A 13,985-nucleotide genomic window follows, 5' to 3' on the forward strand; every position below is an offset into this window, starting at 1 on the left:
ACTCCTAGCCACACCCCCAATTCCCACCTCCTCCAACCACACCCTACCACTTCAGTTACCGTTCAGTTAATCCCTGTTAGGGAATTAATTCACTGATGGGGTAAGACTTTCACAACCCAATCATTTCTCCTCTGAACCTTCTTGCATTCTCACACGTGAGCTTTTGGGTGACACCTCATATCCAAACCATACAGTGGAAAAGAACATGTTCGTGATGAAAGGAAACTATTTTGTGTGGAAAGGAAGAAGATGTATAGAAAACTTATAATATGGAAAAAACTTGACCTTCTTAAGATGATGCCAAATAATTGTTATTTTAAAGAAAAGCTAGAATGTGAACACAGAAAATATCTAACAAGTAATGTAAGAGATTTTGGGGTATAGTCATGTAAATTCTTAACACTTAGTAACATATTTAGATGTAAAAACTTCCCTAAGTAGTTAGTGCTTGCAGCCTGTGTGTGGCCATTTCTTGGGGTCAGTTGATAGTTCAGCGTCTCCCCTTGCATCCTTAGCACTGGGCTGGGAGCTGTGGAGTGTAAAAGACATTAGCTATTGTCCATGTCTACACGGAGTAACTGACACAGTTGAGGATAGCAATAAGCTCAAGACAGGCATTTATACTAGCATGTTCTGCAGAGGACTGCCTGATTGCCATTTACAAAAGTAAATGGCACCCGGGTAAAGGTAATCATGAGCAAGTTGTGTGTGGAAGTTTCCCAGAGCAGGGGGAAGATATTTTTGATGCTGACAGGAAGGGAAAATTCAATCTTTTAAATGCTTGATTCATTCTCTCTCTCTCTCTCTCTCTCTCTCTCTCTCTCTCTCTCTCTTTCTCTCGTTCTCTCTTTCTCTCTCTCTTTTTTTTTTTTTTGATGAAAAATATTTTCAAAGCCTGGCACAGTGGTGCATGACTATAATCCCAGCTCCTCAGGAGGCTGAGGTGGGAGGATCACAAGTTCAAAGCCAGCCCCAGCAACTTAGCAAGGCCCTAAGCAACTTGATGAGACCCTGTCTCAAAATAGAAAAGTAAAAAGGGCTGGCAATTTGGCTTAGTGGCTAAGTGCCCCTGGGGTCAATCCCTGTACCATAAACAAACAAACAAATAAAATATTTATTTTTTTCAAGTAGTAACTTAAACCCTGAGGGTTTTGGCCAAAAATTTCCTGTCCTGATTAGTAGATTTATATTAGTGATTCTCAACTGAAGGTAATTTTGACCCCAGGGGACATTTGGCAGTGCTAAAGGTACCCGGTGGGTCAAGACCAGGGATGCTGACCTGGCTGGCTAGGTAGAAATAGGGATGGGCAAGATCCCCTGACACACCAAAGAGTCCTCCAGCCTCAAGTGTCTATAGGGCTAAGATTGAGAAATCCTAGTCTGCATGTACTCAAGCCACAGTGAAGGGATATTGGGAGCTAACCACCTGTCCATTGTGAATTTTATGTGACCAGTGCCTCTAGGAGTTATAGAACTGGTAGCTGGGATCAGTTAGTGAGTGGCACTGAAGTGGCATATTAATCATCAGTCCTGAGTCATTTAGCTTAGTTCTGTGAAAATCAGTCTAAGTCAGGGACATGAAAGACAACTGACTGAAGAGAACTGGATATGAATAAAAAACATCTTGCATTTGACCCAAATTTGTGTCATGCCTTATATTCGTATAAGAAAGACATTGTACACATCTCAACTCTACTTTTTACCAAGAGTCTGGGCTTAATGAAGAGAATATAGGATTTAGAATCAAAGAGTTATAGATCTGAAGTTCTGGGTCCAACTTTGTGGCTTTGGACAAGTTACTTGATCTCTCTGAGTTATAGTTTATTTTGTGAGAGAGAATAATAAATTCTTTGTAAAATGATGTATATTGATATGTTTGTGTGCAGAAGGCAGTTGTTAAGCATTGCACGTTCCGCACTTAAAAACATTACGTTGGCCAGGAGCCGTGGTGCACACCTGTAATCCCAGTGCCTCAGGAGTCTGAGGCAGGAGGATCGAGAGTTCAAAGCCAGCCTCAGCAAAAGTGAGGTGCTAAGCAACTCAGTGAGACCCTATCTCTAAATAAAATACAAGATAGGGCTGGGATGTGGCTCAGTGGTTGAATGCCCCTGAGTTCAATTCCCAGTACCTCCCCTCCTAAATTACCTTGCACATATTAAATATTCAGTAAATATTGCCTATATTTTTATGAACTCTTACAATAATTCTGCAAGCCTGGTATTGTTATACCCACTGCATAAATGTGGAAACAGGTACAGAGAAGGCATAACTTATGTAAGAACACACAGTAGGTGGTAGAACTTGGATTCAAATCCATCCCTTTATCTCCAGATTCTCACTTAACATATTGCCTTGATAAAGAAATGTGGGAAAATAGCAGAAAAATTGAAGGAAAAATTACTTTTTAAAAAAGTTACTCTTCCTCTCATCTCCATACTAAAAATTTCTCCTTTTGCCTGGATTTTTAACCCTCTAAACATCTTGTGTAATGTATGTCAAAATTGCTATGTGAAATGCATTTGGGGCTTCTCAGAGCACAGTGTTCCTTTAGATTTGTAATGAGGTATCTGAACAATTTCACATCTTTCAAGTTTTCTTGAAACCTACTAAAAAACAAATTATCAACCCTAACCCTTGAGACTTGCCCATTTTAAATCTGTATTTTAGAGGCTATAGTAGTTTTGTTTCCAACACTTTCTGGAAAAATTTTGTGCTAATAACCAGCACCACTAGATGTTTTTTTTTTTTTTAATGACACTATTATTCTTACCTATTATTCCACTAATGCCAACTTACTAGACCACTGAAACAGAATCAGGTGTTTTTAGGACAGAATCAGGTGTTTTTAATACATAGTGGTGCCTCCTTATCTGTAGTTTCACTTACCTACAGACACAACCCAGTTATTCCAGAAATAAACAACTCATCAGTTTTAAATTATGTACTTTCTGAGTAACTTGATGAATTCTTGCATTGTCCCACTCCATCCTGCCTTTTGGTTTAGCGTTTCTGAACTGAGTATGTTACTTGCCTGTTAGTTATAGTAGCCATCTTGTGGTTTGATTGACTGTTGAGGTATTTCAGTGTTTGTGTTCAGGTAACCCATATTTTACCTAATAATGGCCCCAAAGTTCAAGAGTAGCGATGCTGGCAATTCAGATATGTTAAAGATTTAAGTATCATCTCATATTGTCACAAGAAGAAGAAAGGTGAGTTTAGTATAATGTGTTTTGAGAGAAAGTGACCATATTCACATGTTGTGCAGTATGTTGTTGTAATTGTTCTATTGTTTTTAATCTCTTAACTGTCTAATTTATAAATTAAACTTTGTAATAGATATGTTTATATAGATTGGTTGGGACCAACTTTTTTGGATTTTGGATATTGTTGATTTGGAATATTTGAGTATACATACTGAGATATTTTCAGAAAGAACCCAAGTTTAAACGTGATATTCATTTATGTTTCATAGACACCTTATACATATAGTCTAAAGGTAATTTTATACAGTAGTCATACTGCACCTGCACTTTAACCATAACCTGTCACATGAGGTCAGTTGTGGAATTTTCCATTTGTGACATCGTGTTGGTGTTCCAAAATTTTGGGATTTTGGAGCAGTTTGGATTTCTGGATTAGGAATGGTCAAGCTATATGGTGGGGGGAGCATAAACAGGGTTTGGTACTATGCATGGCTTTAAGCATCTGCTAGTCTTGATACATATCCTGTGTAGAAGAGGGAGGACTACTATTCTTACTACTCTGTTATTATTCCAGAATAATGTATTTTACAAACCACCATCCCCTTTCTGCATGTCTGAAGTTGCAGAAGAATCAGTTGAATAGATAAATTGATTTGTTCCTTCCTAGTCTAATATTTTATGGCATCAATAAAACCTATAGGTGCTACATCTGATTTCAACAACTCTCTGATAAAGGAATAAATCCTTCTTAATAGGCTTGACATTTCAGTGCCCTGAATTCTGGACACACACACACACACACACACACACACACACACACACAGAGTTCTAGCAAATAAGAAAAGATTTATGTAATTCTTTTTTTTTCTTTTTTTTTTGAGGGATCAATAAAGATCAGTTTTTATTTATTTCTTTTTTCTTTCTTTTTTTAAATTCATTTTTATTGTAAACAAATAGGATACATCTTGTTTCTCTGTTTGTACATGAAGTAGAGGCATACCATTTGTGTAATCATACATTTACCTAGGGTAATAGTTTTTGACTCATTCTGTTATATTTTTTCTCCCCCCACCCCTCCCACCCCTCCCACCCCTATGTAATTCTTTTCTATTAGAAGAATAGTTGTACAGTGGGTGCACATGGGCAGAATTTTAAAAAACGTCAAACCAGGCAAAACAGTTTCTTTAAAGCCATTATGTATAAAGTATCATCAGAATTGTTTGAGTGACATTTATGTGCAAGCAGTCTGCTTTGGATAAACAAAAGTGAATTGTTTTCCTAATTGTATAATTTGATATGCTTCTAACTTCCTTAAAATATAAGCAATGGAACATAATGAACTTTCTTGTTAGTTGACTGAATTCTTCATTGTTTATAAGAAAATACTGAGCAAAAGTTCTTCCAGCTTATTATAATTAGCCTGAAACCTGATTATAAACCCAGTTCATCTGTGAACCTGTTAAGGTTCTGAAACTTAAGATTGTTATTTATCTCTATTAATTGTGGGGGGGGGGAGGGGCGGCAAACAACTTAAAGTCCAGCAATTCAAAGTTATTGTTAAGAGAGGCCGAAGGAAGCCTCTTTGTAAAATTGAAAATTTCTAGAGAAGAAGGGACCTTGATCGTATTTAGCAATCAATTAATTTTACAGATCAGAATATTGAAATGTAGAGAGATTAATTTGTCTAAGATCACATGTGTAGGCATAACCATGAATGAAATCCAGATTTTCTGACCACTAGCCCTGTTATCTTCTCACTATACTTTTTCATAATTTTAGGATTAGGCATTAAACCTTTTTACTCTTTTTTTATTGTGGTAAAATATGCATAATATAAAATCATTAAATTTCAAAATATTCACTGTCATAGGTGAGTAATACATGAACAAAAGGCATATAAAGGCTTATAGTCTGTAGTGCTGTGTCCAGCCCCACTCCTGGAACTCCTGTCCATCCCATTCCCCTTCTCGCAGACAGCCACTGTAAAGAATGAGGCATTTTAAATGGACCATTTTGGTCTAATAACATGCACAAGCTGACACTGTGTTGCCTTTTTCTTCATGAGTTGCAGTCTGGCCTGCCAAGTTTAGGAAATGCCCAGTAGAGGAAACACATAAGCCATGGAATTGGAATATGGAGAAATGTATGAATTGGATTTGAAAATTACCCCAAATCCAAGTTATTTCCAGTAATAGAAGGAGGATTGTCTTTCAGCAGTAGTTTATTATGCAGATACTGCCTTTCATACAGAGAACCCAAGTAAAAGAGCTCTCATGTATCCTCATGACTCCATGCAACTGCTTTAAAATTCATAATCCATCAGCCAAAAGAAAGCTGGAGGTGCTCTGAACTGTCAGTGTAGGACAGTGTGGGTTTGCTTCTTTCAGGCTCTGAGCTTGGGAAGGCTTAATGCCCTGTCCTTGGTTTGGGCACACCCAGGCCTTTGGGTGAGAAGGGGAAGGCAGCTCTAGGAGTGCACATGCACTTGGACCACACTACCACTCAGGTGGTGCAGCATGAAGAGCAGCTGGTGGCAGGGCCTTTTTGTGTTGTCCAGCCCCTGGTAGTCTGAACAAGAGAGGTACTGGCTTGATAGCCAGGTGTGACTGCCTAGGGTGACAGTTCAGGCTCAGAAAAGCTGCATGCTAACATCCAACAGTCCACAGTTGGGGATTCATCCAGGCTTACACGGCACATCTCATCCAGTGAATGGAAGAAGGAAGAGACTGTGAACGTTTCTCTTTGGATACCTGGGGGTGAGCGAGTATCTGACAACCAGGTTTCACCTGGCAAGGGAAATGATATAGGAGGTTTGTAGGTGGCTTAGAGGAAGAGAGAGGAAGAGTGGGTTGAGGGAAGGGTTGAAACAGGAAAGGCAAGGTGAGGAGGAGGTTGCGTTTTTGGGAGAGAAGTTCTTGGACTTTACCACTGTTAGACTTGTGGATGGTGGTTTCATGTTCTACTCTAAGGTGGTGTTTTTCAAATTTCTTTGATCCTGAATCTGCCCTGGAATACTTGCTAAAAGTTGAAATTCCTTGACTTCTGTCCTCAGATGGTAACTTAGTCTCAGATACAGTCTTTGAATCCTGGGGTGATTTTGATAAGCATTCTAGGTGATTCTGGGGAATTGTATTGGATCAGGGCTGGTGCCTACACCTTTATCAGCTCTGGACATTCTGCTCCAGATTTGTCCTTAATTGTGATACAAGCATCAAGAGTGTGGGGAGCCTTAACTGCAGATGGCTAATTCCTATTAAGATTTGAGCTTTATTTTAAAAAGTGAGCATATTCCTTTTTACTTGATAATAATGCCTTATGGTTGATTCTTTAAAAATATTTTTGATTTTTGAAAACACTAGAATACTAATTCATAGTAATTGTTAAAACATCAGTGCCATTAATCTTTGCAGATGGAATCACAGATTGACCTTTTGTTTGTTGTAATGGCCCTACCATTATTTTGACCTAGACTAATATTCTGTGATTTTAAATTTATTCAGAATTGAGAGAGTGTATGTGTTAGTCAACTTTGTGTTACTATGACAGAAAAAACACATAAACAACAATTCAATCAACTTTTAAGGAGGAAAGGCTTATTTTGGCTCCTGGTTTTAGTCCATGGGCCTCTGGCAAAGCAGCACATGCTGGTGGAGCACGTAGTGGAGAAGGCCTGTTCACCTCATAGTGGCCAGGAAGCAAAGAGAGAGAAGGGTTCAGGGTCCCAGTATCCTCTTCAAGGGCCTGTTCCCAGTGACTTCTCTTCTTCCAGCTAGAGCCAGCCTCCTTTAGGTTCCACCACCTCCCAGAGAGACCAAGCTAGGGAACAAGTCTTTAACAAATGGGCCTGGGGGAAATTTCAGATCTAAAAGATAGCAGTGTGATAATTGACTCTAGCTACTTTTTAATAGTTAGAACTTTAATAATGAGGACATAACCTCCGTTTGTCATTTTAACAACTTGAAATATAAATTATAAATTTCAGTGATTGTATTTTTCTTTTCAGATAGGAATCAAGGCTTTAGCCTTCTCAACTCTTTGGCTGCAACAACCCATAGCATTGGATCAGCAGAGACCTGTCACTCAGAGGTAAAGATGTTTTTTGGCTCTTTTCTCCTCTTTGGCCTTAATTTCTCCTTGTCATTATGAATCTTTACATATTCATTGTTTTGTTTTTCTTCTTTTCATTTTGATGTGACTGGATACTAAAAATAAATGAAAGGAGAATTTAAAATAGCCCTATTTTGCCTGGAATCTGTTGTGAGGTTAGTTTAGCCACTGTGAAAGCTGTCAGCCCTTTCAAGATGTTGGCAGTTTGACCTATTCTGTTTTTTTAATAGAGTGTTTTTTATAATATGCTAGGATTTCCTTGAGACGTAAACTTGCCTCCAGATCTTTAAATAGAAAATACAATTGGTGATTCTCTTTTACAAGGCTCTGTACAAATCTGAGGAAAGGTCCCTACCCTGAATGAACTGATAGTCCAATTTTTTCTTTTTTTTAGCTGTCAGTAACTTTTTATTTTATTTATTTACATGTGGTGCTGAGAATCACACCCAGTTCCTTACATATGCGAGGCAAGTACTCTACCACTGAGCTACAACCCAAGCCCTGGTAATCCAATTTCAACCCTCTGTCCTCAGGACTCTGGTCCAGGTATACTTTGGTTAACATGCTGGAACCGAGAGTGAATGATGTAGTGCTATGCTGTCTTTCCAGGGGCCTTTTTCCTTAGCCTCTGAGCCATTTGTACTATGATTGTATAGGTTTTCACATTTTAAATGTACCATGAATCTTAAATGATGCAAATGAAAACATGTTTTAATAGCTTATAGCAAAATCATAATACTTTCTAGTTTTTCCTCGAGGGAAAATACTCCTGTGTTAGTGAATTTTCAGCCTTTTATGGTTAAATGTAATTTTACTCTTTCTTTCCTTGCCTCTAACTCTGTTACCACTTCTCTACAGCCAGCAAGGGAGTGTGAAAGCTTGAGCCTTTTTGAATTTATTTCTGAAATAGCCTACTGTTCAATCGTTGCTTATGTGTGTTTTCCTCAACAGCAGTCCCATTTGCCAGCAGCAGATAGGACAGAATCCCTCCCAGACCATCAGGATGGTGCATCTAACACAGCAGGTGCCCGGGTGGACAGCATTGTGGGTAAGTTCTTTCTCTGGCTACCAAAAGATAGTTCTGTGGAACTTGGAATCGATATCTTGGCAGAAATCCTTGAGTCGGGGGGATTGATTTTAAACATGGAAAAAGGAAGAAAATGGATGATATACTCCAAATGAATATAAGCCTTGTGGCTGTCAGAAGAAGGGGGAAAGAATAAATACATAAGAAACATATGGGCACTATTCCCTTTTTCATTTAGTTAGTAGGATCTTGATTCAGATCATCTCAGCTAAGATAGTACCAGGTGGTAAAACTACAGTTTTATTCTACAGTTTTTCCATAGTATTTAACAGTAAGTAGTCAGAATTAATGGTGACAAGAATAATACAACTTTATAAACCCTTTCATATTCTTTTAAACTTACTTTGTATCCACTTTCTCATTTGGTGAGAAGTTGTTTTATGGAGATGAAGTTGAAACCTAAAGAAGTTTAATAACTTGTCCAAGGACACCCAGCACCTGAAACTGGAATCCAGTCTACTTTCCAGAAGCCAGAAAGCCAGGGAGCCTAGTTGACAATACCTATGATATTCTCTTGCTTGGAAACTACTGATATTTCTGCTTTATCTTTATGCTACTGAAAGCTCATGTGCAATAATAATTTTTAAAAACTATTTATTTTTAAAACTCTGACTTTTAAAAACCGATTATAAGGTAATCCATATATAAACACAAGTGATTCATTATAAAAACATATTAATAAGAAAAATTATGTATAATCTCTCTTCCTCTTCAGTTTGTTCAACTTTCTCCTCTCAGTTGAATCCTTCCAATAGGATTTTTAAACCTGCTTAAGTTTCTAGCAGTAGGCCTTTAATCACACTGAAGAGGTTGGGAAAGACAAGAAGGAACCTAAGTAACTTTGGAAACAGAGATCAGACTGGATACCCTGAGGCTGAAAACAAGGAATGAAACACAAATGCTAAATTCTCCTCAATAGATTTGTTTCTCACAGAAGCATGGGTTAGCAATTCTGAAAGAAAAGCAAAACACACACACACACACACACACACACACACACACACACGATGAAAAATAAGAAAATACATTCTGGAAAATAAGGACTTGATTTCTTACTGTAGGAGAAAGAAGTTACAAATAAAGAAGAAGGCTAGAATGAGCCCTTTGGTATTACATTGGAATCTATTATATCAGTATGAACTCATGGTTTTCAAATATATATATACTTAAAGTCAGGATAATAGGGAAATAAAAATAGATGTGTGTATGCATATGTTAATGTATATACATATGATTCGTAGCCCTGTCCACAACGTCTAGAAGCAGCAATATCCCAGTAATGGTGGATGCACCGAGCACTTAGCAGATCTTGGTTTCTAAATACCATTCTCCAGTGAAGGAACCTAGGGCTCCTTGAGAAGTGGTTGATCCCAGGGATAGGGCAGGAAAAAGCAGGATGAGCCAGGAGCGTCTCATGGAGCCAGAAACTGAAGAAGTGCTCAAAAAAGAATGGGGACATGTTGAAGGGGTTCAGGAGCCAACCTAAGAGAGCTTCCAGTGGCTGCAGCTGAAGCAGTTTGACCAGCAAAATGAGTTAATGAATTATTGGGTTATAACTCACAGAATAAAATAAATATTCATGGGACTGTACTAATATAAATAAGTGGGAAAGAAAGGCTCCTCCTCTTTACAGAAGAATTTCAATTAAAGAATTTATAGGCATGAGGAAAATATAACACCACCATTAGGCACACCCCACAGTAACAGATGTTGTAGGCAAGATCTGCTGGAGTAGGTTAGAATTAGTGGATGAAAGTTTGAGTAGAAGTAGAATATTTACATAGTCCAGGTATCTCTCTCAAGGTCTTTATTACAAAAGAGAAAGTAGCAACTGCACACTGGACAGAAGTGGCAGATAATGACCACTTCAACTAGGTGATGCAGGTGACCTTCACTAGTAATAAAATTCACTGACTTCAGATCCCCTGCTAGGATGTGGCGAGGAGGGCACATCACTTCTTGCCAAAAATATCATAATAAGAAGACATCAGACAAATCATATATATTTTTTAAAATTTATTTTTATTGTAAACAAATGAGATACATGTTGTTTCTCTGTACATGGAGTAAAGGCATACCATTTGTGTAATCATACATTTACATAGGTTAATGAAGTTTGATTCATTCTGTTATTTTTTCCTTCCCCCCTACCCCTCCCACCTCTCTTTTCCCTCTGTACAGTCCCTCCTGCCTCCATTCTTGCCCCCTCCCACCCCCATTATGTGTCAGCATCTGCTTATTAGCGAGATCATTCGTCCATTGGTTTTTTGAGATTGGCTTATCTCACTTAGCATGATATTTTCCAATTTCATGCATTTGCCTGCAAATGCCATAATTTTATTATTCTTTATGGCTGAGTAATATTCCATTGTATATATATACCACAGTTTCTTTATCCATTCATCAATTGAAGAACATCTATGTTGGTTCCACACTCTGGCTATTGTGAATTGAGCAGCTATGAACATTGATGTGGCTGTATCTCTGTAGTATGTTGATTTTAAGTCCTTTGGGTATAGGCCAAGGAGTGGGATAGCTGGGTCAAATGATGGTTCCATTCCAAGCTTTCTGAGGAATCTCCACACTGCTTTCCAGAGTGGCTGCACTAATTTGCAGCCCCACCAGCAATGTATGAGTGTATGAACATTTTTTCATGTATCTGTTGATTGCTTGTCGATCTTCTTCTATGAAGTATCTGTTCATTTCCTTAGCCCATTTGTTGATTGGATGATTTGTATTCTTGGTGTAGAGTTTTTTGAGTTCTTTATATATTCTGGAAATTAGTGCTCTATCTGAAGTATGAGTGGCAAAGATTTTCTCCCACTCTGTAGGCTCTCTCTTCACATTGCTGATAGTTTCCTTTGCTGAGAGAAAGCTTTCTAGTTTGAATCTATCCCAGTTATTGATTCTTGCTTTTATTTCTTGTGCTATGGGAGTCCTGTTGAGGAAGTCTGATCCTAGGCCGACATGTTGAAGATTCGGACCTACCTTTTCTTCAATAAGATGCAGGGTCTCTGGTCTGATTCCGAGGTCCTTGATCCATTTTGAGTTGAGTTTTGTGCAGGCTGAGAGATAGGGGTTTAGTTTCATTCTGTTGCATATGGATTTCCAGTTTTCTCAGCACCATTTGTTGAAGAGGCTATCTTTTCTCCATTGCATATTTTTGGTCCCTTTGTCTAGTATGAGAAAATTGTATTTCTTTGGGTTTGTGTCCGTGTCCTCTATTCTGTACCATTGATCTACCTGTCTATTTTGGTACCAATACCATGCCGTTTTTGTTACTATTGCTTTGTAGTACAGTTGAAGTTCTGGTATTGCAATACCCCCTGCTTCATTTTTCCTGCGAAGGATTGCTTTAGCAATTCTGGGTTTCTTATTCTTCCAGATGAATTTCATGATTGCTTGTTCTATTTCTGTAAGGTACATCATTGGGATTTTAATTGGAATTGCATTGAATCTGTATAGCACTTTTGGTAGTATGGCCCTTTTGACAATATTAATTCTGCCTATCCAGGAACATGGGAGATCTTTCCATCTTCTAAGGTATTCTTTAATTTCTTTCTTTAGTGTTCTGTAGTTCTCATTGTAGAGGTCTTTCACCTCTTTTGTGAGATTGATTCCCAAGTATTTTATTTTTTTCGAGGCTACTGTGAATGGGGTAGTTTTCCTAACTTCTCTTTCTGAAGATTCATCACTTATGTATAAAAATGCATTAGATTTATGAGCATTGATCTTATATCCTCCTACTTTACTAAATTCACTTATGAGTTCTAAGAGTTTTCTGGTGGAATTTCCTGGTTCCTCTAAGTATATAATCATATCATCAGCAAATAGGGATAGTTTGAGTTCTTCTTTTCCTATTCGTATCCCTTTAATTTCTTTGGTCTGTCTAATTGCTCTGGCTAGAGTTTTAAGGACAATATTGAATAGAAGTGGTGAGAGAGGGCATCCCTGCCTTGTTCCAGTTTTTAGGGGGAATGCTTTCAGTTTTTCACCATTTAGAATGATATTGGCCATGGGCTTAGCATAGATGGCCTTTACAATGTTAAGGAATGTTCCCACTATCACTATTCTTTCTAGTGTTTTCAGCATGAAGGGATGCTGTATTTTATCAAATGCTTTTTCTGCATCTATCGAAATAATTATGTGATTCTTGACTTTAAGTCTGTGGATATGGTGAATGACATTTATTGTTTTCCAGATGTTGAACCAACCTTCCATCCCTGGGATAAACCCCACTTGATCGTGGTGCACTATCTTTTTAATATATTTTTGTATGTGATTTGCTAAAATTTTGTTGAGAATTTTTGTGTCGATGTTCATTAAGGATATTGGTCTGAAATTTTCTTTCTTTGATGTGTCTCTGTCTGGTTTAGGTATCAGGGTGATATTGGCTCCATAAAATGAGTTTGGGAGGGTTCCCTCCTCTTCTATTTCATGGACTACTTTGAGGAGTATTGGAATGAACTCTTCTTTAAAGGTTTTGTAGAACTCGGTTGAGAACCCATCTGGTCCCGGACTTTCCTTTGTTTGTAGGCTTTTGACGACTTCTTCTATTTCATTGCTTGAAATTGATCTATTTAAATTGTGTATGCCCTCCTGGTTCAGTTTAGGTAATTCATATGTCTTTAGAAACCTGTTGATGTCTTCGAGATTTTCTGTTTTGTTGGAGTATAGATTTTCAAAATAGCTTCTAATTATGTTTTGTATTTCACTCATGTCTGTAGTGATATTTCCTTGTTCATTCCGAATTTTAGTAATATGAGTTTTCTCTCTCCTTCTCTTTGTTAGTGTGGTTAAGGGTTTATCAATTTTGTTTATTTTTTCAAAGAACCAACTATTTATTTTGTTAATTTTTTCTATTGTGTCTTTTGTTTCAATTTCATTGATTTCAGCTCTGATTTTAACTATTTCCTGCTTCTACTACTTTTGGTGTTGGTCTGTTCTTCTTTTTCTAGGGCTTTGAACTGTAGTGTTAAGTCGTTTATTTGTTGATTTTTACTTCTTTTGTTGAATGCGCCCCATGAAATAAATCTTCCTCTAAGTACTGCTTTCATAGTGTCCCAGAGATTTTGATATGATGTATCTTTGTTCTTGTTTACTTCTAAGAATTTTTTTATTTCCCTTCTGATGTCTTCTGTTATCCATTCATCATATAATAGCATATTATTTAATCTCCAGGTGTTGGTATAGTTTCTGTTTTTTATTCTGTCATTTATTTCTAATTTCAATCCATTATAATCTGATAGAATACAAGGTAGTATCTCTATCTTCTTGTATTTGCTAACATTAGCTTTATGGCATAAAATATGGTCTATTTTAGAGAAGGATCCACGTGCTGCTGAGAAGAAAGTGTATTCGCTATTGGATGGTATATTCTGTATATGTCTGTTAAGTCTAAATTATTGATTGTGTTATGGAGATCTATGTTTTCTTTATTCAATTTTTGTTTGGAAGATCTGTCCAGTGGTGAGAGAGGTGTGTTAAAATCACCTAGTATTATTGTGTTGTGGTCTGTTTGATTTCTGGAATTGAGAAGGATTTGTTTGACATATATGGATGAGCCACTATTTGGGGCATAGATATTT

At 37.5% G+C, this 13,985-nt stretch overlaps 1 protein-coding gene across 2 annotated transcripts in view; it reads left to right on the top strand.

The window, feature by feature from the left end:
* Aagab (alpha and gamma adaptin binding protein) overlaps positions 1 to 13,985 on the top strand; it is a 54,781-nt gene that overhangs the window by 33,529 nt on the left and 7,267 nt on the right. For both annotated transcript variants that reach the window (XM_047541690.1, XM_047541689.1), the window contains exons 6-7: positions 7,207 to 7,289; positions 8,262 to 8,358. In XM_047541690.1, the coding sequence (XP_047397646.1) occupies positions 7,207 to 7,289; positions 8,262 to 8,358 (180 nt within the window). The remainder of the gene's footprint in view (positions 1 to 7,206; positions 7,290 to 8,261; positions 8,359 to 13,985) is intronic.

This window comes from Sciurus carolinensis, chromosome 2, assembly GCF_902686445.1.
Source record: "Sciurus carolinensis chromosome 2, mSciCar1.2, whole genome shotgun sequence".
NCBI lineage: Eukaryota > Metazoa > Chordata > Mammalia > Rodentia > Sciuridae > Sciurus > Sciurus carolinensis.